The sequence below is a fragment of the Varanus komodoensis genome, unplaced genomic scaffold (assembly GCF_004798865.1).
Source record: "Varanus komodoensis strain SLA01 unplaced genomic scaffold, ASM479886v1 scaffold9, whole genome shotgun sequence".
NCBI classification, from domain to species: domain Eukaryota; kingdom Metazoa; phylum Chordata; class Lepidosauria; order Squamata; family Varanidae; genus Varanus; species Varanus komodoensis.
Genome location: NW_025336598.1, coordinates 33,786,417 through 33,794,859, shown reverse-complemented (window position 1 = coordinate 33,794,859; position 8,443 = coordinate 33,786,417). Strand labels below are relative to the sequence as shown.

Sequence of the window (8,443 nt, the reverse complement as noted above, 5' to 3'; positions counted from 1 at the left end):
GCTGAGGNGAAAATAATATTTTTGTTATGTTGTATTTGTTGTATTTTCACTCCATCTTTTAGCATTAGAAATTATTATAAAAGGAGACAAAGCCCAAGTATGGATATGGCACAAGACATGGGGCCAATTCAGATTACACTTTCTCCTCAGCTGACCCAAAGCATGGGTCCTTGACCATTCAGTGTGCCATCCCTTCCAAGCACACGGAGGCCGACAGTATGGTCCAAATCTTGTGGGAGTGAATGATCCTGATTTAAAGGAAACGGAACACAATTCCATATAGATTGTACACACATAGGTGGACTATCTGCCCCCATATGAACAAGTGGAAGGAGCAGAGGCCAAAGAGAGGAAAAAGCAGGAACAAAACCAGCTGGGAAGCAAAATTAATTCTTAGAGAAAAATAACCCACTAAGTTTTGACACATCTTTTTAGCCACATCAACGATTTCATAGTTCATTTTTAAAGCAGATAGAGGAATTTCCCATGAGGGGGAATTCTTAGGGCTGGGGTTTTTTGAGGAAGTTATCAAATTAATGACATAAAGCCCCTGCAATAGCAGGATGTGCTTGAATCCTGTTTCATTTAGAAAGAGAATTTTATTTAATTAATTAATTTGCTTGAAAACTACCTGATAGCAAGATCTGATCAAGGTCACTATGGAAATCTAGATCCTTCTGTTCAACACAGGATATTTTCCACACCATATTATGAGGCACCATTGTCTTCCTCCTCTTCCTCTTTTTGTTGTTGCTGGTGTTGTTGTGATTAAAGGCCTAACACGTTTCATAAGGGAGGATGCAACTCAACCCTAAGTATTAATACCCTCTGAATCAGTGGAAAAAATGTTACCTATAATTGCTTTGTATCAATGTTTAATACAGTGGTACCTTGACTCACAAACTTAATCTGTTCCAGGACTCTGGTTGTGACTGAAATTGGTCGTGACCCAAGTCAAATTTCCTCATAAGGGTCAATGTAAATAAGGTTAATCCGTTCTGTAACCATTTTTTTTAATCAGGAAAATTTGAAGCAAAGTGACAAAGAACGACAAGGTAACAAAGTACAGTAGAGAACACTAACCTAGGTTATTGTTTGGAGGGAGAGTCCAAACCATAATCGTGCGATAGAGATGATACTGGGGCAGAGGGGAGACGGGGGTGATCACAGACGTGCTTATGCAGGGATGATGGGTGCCATTGTGGCTTTCCTCCCCGCTCCGAGCATGACTGCGATCGTGCCCGTGCAGGGACACGGGCGCGATCATGATTGTCACTTGATGCAGAGTTTGCAACCTGAGACAAAATTTTGCCAAAATTTCTTTTCACGACCCGATTTGGTCATGAACGGAGGCATTTGTGAGCCAAGGTACCACTGTACTTACTTTTGGAGCTTAATGAAGCCAAGATATCAGAGTTATCATAAAGAACCAATGTTGAGACTGCATCAGCTCCTAGAACAGAGTTTAGCAACCCAGGGCCTTCCAAACATTTTGGTCTATTATTCCCATGGTCTTTTACCATTGGCCATGTTGGCTGGAGTTTATGGGAGTCCAAAAACTCTGAAGGGTACCAGGTTGCATACACTTGCCTTAGAAAGTATATTATCATTTATGCATTTTAGGAGAATGTGTTATAGAAAGAGACGGAGAACTGCCCTTTGAAAGACTGAACATTTGCTTTCAGTTCCTTAAAAAAAGTTTTTGCTATGGGTTTCTTACAAGTAAAAATCTCTGATTCTTTAATGGAACCTGCACGCCATGGGCTAAATGTTTAAAGAGAAAGCAATGCCCACTGTGACCAGTAATCAGTAAAAGCAATTAGCTACATATGATTATAGAAAGAGAATGAGGAAAGTTAGATGATAAATAGTAAACTAGCACACAATGCTGTTCATGTTGTTTTTAACATAGATTCGTACCTAATTTGGTTTTGCATACAAATCCTCTTCTTTCTTGGCAGGCTGATAATTGCCAGATGCCGTCTACGGTCCTCAAGGCAATGCAAACATTCCCCTTCATTTGACCTAGTTCTGTGTCCCGGTTAACATGCCAGTTTGAATAATGAATGGGAGAACCATCAGACCAAAATGTGGTATTACCTATGGGCAAATGTACTGCAATCACAATAAAACCTGTGCCATCCAGAATGTATATATAAGACCACACACTCCTAGTTGCCATTTTCCTCCCCAGGCATTTCCTTTGGTCTGTAGGGAAATCCACATGGGTACGTCATGAAACGTCTGTGAGCAGCTTGCTAGGTTCCCCTCAGGTCATGCTCATGGTCTTGGGGCTTCATGAGGTGAGAAGACAATTAATCTGGCTCCAGTCACTTCCAAGCATGGCCATGTGTGTCCCTGCCACAGGGGGCAGGACAGGTGTTCTATGGGTATTTTATTCATGGAATATTTATGAAAAATCAATTTTGCAAAGTGATTTCTTTCTATTTTCTTTTTTATGTAAAATGTTATAAGCCACTCAAAGTTTTTGGGCCACTGGGGGAAATAAACTGGACAACAAACAGATCAGTTGAAGATCCTGATCTCCTTTATGGAAGGGAAGCAAGGGCTAAGTGTGTGTGTGTGTGTGAGAGAGAGAGAGAGAGAGAGAGAGACAGACAGACAGAGAAAGACAGACAGACACTGTGTGGGTGGCATGACTGCAGGTGAGAAAGTGTGCATGTGGGGAGAAGGCTCTGCTTGTGTTGATGTATATCTGTGTGTGAGGACTTGGTCTTGCCCCATCCCAGCAGGGTGTGTGCATGCATGAGTGGACCCCAGCTGTCCATCTTCATGTGGCCCTCAGGGCCATTCAGGATCTCCACCCCATGTGAGATATGTTGTTTATTGCAACTTGTCCTGGAAACCAAGCACATCAGGACAAGCAACTGCCATCAGCCCCACCCACCATGACCAGTGGGGAAAACTGACAGCCAAGCCAACTCATCTGGAGAACCACAATTTACCAACCCCAGAGGTACATGTACATTCCCTGTAGCCTGAATGGACAGATAGTACTGATTCATTTCCTACTTTCCTTTACTTACTATCACTGAGAGACTGGATATTCAGCCAAACCATTTCAACCAAGGACCCAAAATAATGTAGTTCTTCCAGAAGAAAGGCATTTTCATCTTCATCTTTAATAGTCAGAAGATTAGAACCTGAACACGAATACACATCAGTCTGTCACTGATTATGTTCAGAATGTAGAGTACAGTTCATTCAAAGTTTTGTATTTTGCTGTACTTATGAATTGCTATTAAGGGGGAAAAAGAAAATACCTGTCCCACATACTGTTCTCATATTCTACCCACCCGTCTGTCCATCCGTCCAGCTATTTATTCCATTTCTAGCAAATAGCTAAAGCTCTCTCTCTCAACAGTTTCCCAAGTAAGGACCATAATATAACATAAGACAATGCAGATTTTGTTTAAGGGGAATGACACTTTTTATCCCTCTTGCTTAGAGCATATTCAAAGACACCTGGATTTATTCCTGGAAGTCCTAAGCAAGATAAAATTGGAAACTGCCGAGTGCTGTCCCATTTGTGACAGCGTGTGGGGAGGGGGCACAGACCTTTCCAGACTGATGCTCTTGCAGCAACACCAGCACCCCTGCTGCATTGGCCGAGGTGGCAGAACACCCATATTCTTTTGGGAAGGCTGTTTGTGTACTGGAAAAAAGATGCCGTCATCACGTGCAGGGAAGGGCAGCATCAGAGAGCAGAAAACAAAGGGACAAAGCCTCAAACAGCTACTAGAAATGATAATTTACTTTTACAAGTATTTTAATTTAAAATAAAATCTTCAGGGCAATGTAAATGGCATGTATTGACATGTGAAGGTTGTACATTAATTACATAGATTAAAATGTGAAATGCTGCTGAAACATCTAGCTTTCTCTGGATTGCAGCAAATGTATTCAAGAACATTGAAAAGAGACCCACTTTTTCATAATAGACTTAAACTTTGAAAATAAGGTTGCCGATCAAACAACGTGCAGCGTGTGGTTTACCTTGCTTTTTGCAAAATTCAAATGCTTCATAAAAGTTCAGTTTCTCTAAAACTGTGGAAAAGCTGTAGCAAGTGCTTTCAAATTTTATCCAAGGGACTGGCTTCTCTTCACACAATCCTTTGTATTCCTTTGCTTTTGTCTCTGTAGCAGAAAGATAGTTCAGTCTCATCAGAAAAAAACCGTAATAAAAGCTCAAACTCAGACCTTATACATTGGCTTACTGAGATATACCATATGAATGTCAATCCCGTCATCATAGAAAAATATTTTGTGTATCTTGTACCTCAGACAGATTAATAGCATCTGGAAGGTGATGGGGCAATTCTCCTTCAGCTGCTATTTTGCATCTTAGGACATAAATCTCTGGCCTCACGAATGGACTGGGGTGAGTCAAAAGGTTATTCAGAGCCCCTGCCTGCTCCCCTTGCAGGCAACATGGAAAGAATGGCACCAGCTGCCTTTCTGAGGTTGGAATTCGACCTTGGAGGGGAGGAAAAGAGTCTGGGGGTGCCAGCTTTCGTTGTATCTAAATGGCATCCTTCCCCTTTGTAGTGCTTTACCTGCATGTCCATAAACGGCCACCTAGAGCAAGTTCAGGGTGCAAAGAGAAGGGCAGTGGAAGCGGCTGCTGCCACAGGCACCGGGTACACATATGTTTATGTGTGTGCAGCACACAGGGCCCTTTATGGGATGTTCCCCAAGAACCTTCTGGCATATTGGGGTTCCGCGTTAGAGCGCTACTATTCTTCACTGCACTACTTTCTTTTTACTTTCCATTTCCAGGCCAAAAAAGTAATGTAGTTGCACTTAATATAAGTCTATAATGAAAAATTTAAAAGGTCCAGCATTCTGTGCTCATAGTGGCCAAGCATGTATCAACGGGGACTGCACAAACTAGACATCAATTCAGTTCACCCATCCCCTTGTGTTCCCCAGGACCTGGTATGCCAAGACATGCTGCTTCTGATATTGGGTAGCTTATCTGCTATTAATCCATCTTTAGAATTATCTCGGCAGTGTTTGGACACTACTACAACTCATTGGTATTTGGGTATGGCTGTCTTCTTTCATTACAGATTTCAAGTGAGAAAAGGGTATATAAGGAAAATAATTTCAGTGAGATTTGGGGTGCATTTATTGCATACGTGTTAAAAAAGGGAAATGATTTGAACCTTCACAAGAGTCACTGCAAATTTGGAAGGGAAATTTCTTGAAAGAATTTATGAATGCATTCTCAACACGTATCCAATGGTTCCAGTGATGGGGTGCACAAAGATTTTTTTATAAATTATTTTAATTGTATGTTTAATATTGCTTGGCTTTATTTGAATGGTAAGTTTCTCTTTTAATTGTGTTTTATATTGTAAAATAAATTTAAAAATAAAAAACAAATTTCAAGTATTGGTAACATAGGTGAAATACATCATAACATGGAGTATTTAAACAAGGCATTTCCAATCATCTCAACTTCTGATTTTAAGAAGACATTCAAAGATTAGAATGGGTTATTTGACAGAAAGGTTTGCCAGTGTTTAAACCTAATGACTGACTTACTGGGTGAGATGTAACAAATGGCTCCATTCAAAAGTGTCTCACAGCCAGTACTTCTCCAGCGTCCACTAATATCCATGTAAACACACTTTCCTGAGGTCTGTGATTCCTCATCTCTCCAGAATGTAAGAAAAGGCTTGGTTCCATCTGACCACTCAAAGCTGAGACCATTCTGTCAAAAGAAGCGTTTGATTAGCTCTTGTAAATTATTAAGTAATTTTTATTTACTATTGTTACACTTTCTTATAAAGAGCTAAATTCATGCTTTCCTTTCCAGGGCAGGATCCTAAATCAACAGTGAAGAAATCTTCCCTAAAGATGTTTTCCCTAACCCTTTTATGCATACGTGACAAAAGTCACATTATTATTAGAAACACAGGAAGCTATCATGCCATTGGTCCATCCAACTGAGTAGTGGCAGCTACTCCTCAATGTTTCAGACAGGAGTCTTTTATGGCCCTTCTGGAAATGCCAGGAATACAAATTTGCATGCAGAGTATGGGCTCTACTGCTATGGAACACTTTTAGAATAAACTGCACGTTTTTAAGGGCTCATCTGGAAGGAAGTGTGAAGGAAGCCAGGTAAGCAAACCTTTTCAGTCCATATATGCCTTCAGCTTATTTGCCTGTCCTCTTATCAGATATGCTGACAAGGATCTTCCTGGTGCTCCAGCAGTGGCCAAGTAACATGGAAGGAGGCCTTTTCTGTGACCGCATCTCAATTATGGAAGTCAGTCCCTCAAGAATTCTGCATGGCTCCCTTTCACCATCTAGCCAAGGCATCTTCATTCAGGCAGATGGTTAACCTGCCTAGCTGAGGATTTTTAGTAGTTGGACTCCGTTTTTAAAAACTATTTTTATCTGCCATCTGTTTTACCTATTCTTGTTGCTGAATAACTATACCATTGTTTGTATTTCCTTTTAGCGTTAAAATATTGCAAGCTGTGTTGAGTGCTGTGATTACAACATTTTAATACTGGAATTTGTGACATTTGGTATGACTCAGAGCGGAAAAGGTAGCTGTTTCTCCTCAGAAATACTTTCAACACTTACATAGCGCTGGATAGGGTTTAACAAACCGCTCTGTGCGTGTTCAGAGTTTCATTTTGAGTATTTGTGCGTCTGGAAAGCACTTTGGCTGATGAAGAATGTTTTGCTAGAAAGGTCTGTGGCTTGGCATGTGAGAAGGGAGGAGCCCTGCCTCATGACAGCAAGTAGCCACGACCGAAGGCTTGAGCATGGCTGCCAACAGCACCTTTTCAGCCTGGTAGTCAGCTACCACCTTTTGGAATATCCAAATACTGACCATGTGACAGCCTCTCTGAAATCTGGGCTCCCCAAAACAGGGTTTGGTGATACCTTGAGCCCTTGAGGTTAAAGGTAAAGGAAAAGGAAAATGAGACTTTTCCTTCTTATGTTTTCTGCATGTATCAGGATGCCAATTATCTCAGTGGGAGGTCCAATGTAGCTTGCCATAGGAGCACTGGCACTATGCGATCCACGTTGATGGCTGTGATTGGACCTTCCCAGTACATGGAATTTCCACAGCCCAACATTCCATCTGATATTCCATTCCACTTGTCCTGTGCTAGAATACTGCCTTCCAATCAGGAGAACTTCATGCCCCAAGTTTTGACTGCTGGGTATAAAAACATTCTATTTTCAGATTTATTTCTCAGAGTGCCTTGGGACGTCGCTGACTGAGCCATTTTGGGAATGCATTTCATGGCCATCCATTTCTAGGGAAAAGCATTTTTAATCTATGCCTAGTTTCAGCTTCCTAGGTTTCTAAGAAGTATTTTGCCATTTGGGAGAACACGTCTGAGTCCCCAAACTTGGGACAATGAAAGCTTGGGGTATGAAACACAGAAATATCCTATTCAGAATTCTGTGGTGTGCCTTGGACTAAAGATGTTCTTCACTTTAGGACTGTAGATCCCACTCTAACTTCCCTAACTTTCTGGAAAATATACTAATTTCAATGCCTGTGTGCCTGAGCATAATCATAAAAATTAAACATTGGGCTGGTCCCAACAAAAATCTCCCATGGATGGAACGTTTCCTTCAGTCAGCAGAAAGTTTATTTTCATTGGCTAATTGGGGCAGATGGTGATCTTTGCCGATTCCTTCATTTCCCTGCAGTTCTCTATATCCCCTGAAAACTTCCCCTGAAGTGTTGCGAGACCTGCAGGAAGAGTGGGGAGGTAGCACTGGGAGCTGCAGAGGCAGGGGAAGTTGGCACGAACGGCCTTTCTCACTTTCTCACCACCTTCTGGAATCTTCTAATCAAAATTTAGCTTGGCAATGTTCCTGTGGGAAAAATTAAAACTGTGGACCTAACCCATAATTTTGTGTTCCTACTGGCTGTTTGATTTCACTGTGTTGCTTGGATTTGCTTCTGCATTCAGTTCTCCTCTGTCCAGACATTCATTTTAATGGCTTGGATTCAGAAACAGATCCACTGCGCCCGTCTCCTTAAGTTCTTGATAGGTTATATTGAAGTACACTTGCTACCCAGCAGACAAAGATGTTGAATACCTACATCTGAAGTGAACAATCCAATCCAGTGAGCGTAGCCCAATCGATTTACGATTACAGTTAGAAAGGCTTGGTGAAAATGGTCTGCAATGCGAACCAATTCAGCCCCCTTTTCCTTGCAGGTTTCTAAAGCCATAAACCAAGTCATACTGCCAGTGATTAATGTGTACGTCCTGTTTGCATATTCCAAGATATCTGGTGTTGGGTACATCACTGAAGGGTCTGTTCCATGTTTGGATGCATCTGTGGCAAGAAGAGTATTAAGGGGAAAAAAGTCACTTGAAAAAACATTTAAACATCTCCATGTAGCATGCACTGTTTAGAAATTAAAACTCCC

The 8,443-nt window shown here is 41.3% G+C and overlaps 1 protein-coding gene across 1 annotated transcript in view; it reads right to left on the bottom strand.

The window, feature by feature from the left end:
- Positions 1-1,830: 1,830 nt before the first annotated feature.
- The window catches only part of PLA2R1 (phospholipase A2 receptor 1), a 66,510-nt gene continuing 59,897 nt past the window's right edge, over positions 1,831-8,443 (bottom strand). The window contains exons 24-28 of the mRNA XM_044418172.1: positions 8,111-8,349; positions 5,572-5,740; positions 4,018-4,158; positions 3,048-3,164; positions 1,831-2,100 (exon numbers count right to left, since the gene is read on the bottom strand). Coding sequence (XP_044274107.1) covers positions 1,904-2,100; positions 3,048-3,164; positions 4,018-4,158; positions 5,572-5,740; positions 8,111-8,349 — 863 coding nt within the window. The 3' untranslated portion in view covers positions 1,831-1,903. The remainder of the gene's footprint in view (positions 2,101-3,047; positions 3,165-4,017; positions 4,159-5,571; positions 5,741-8,110; positions 8,350-8,443) is intronic.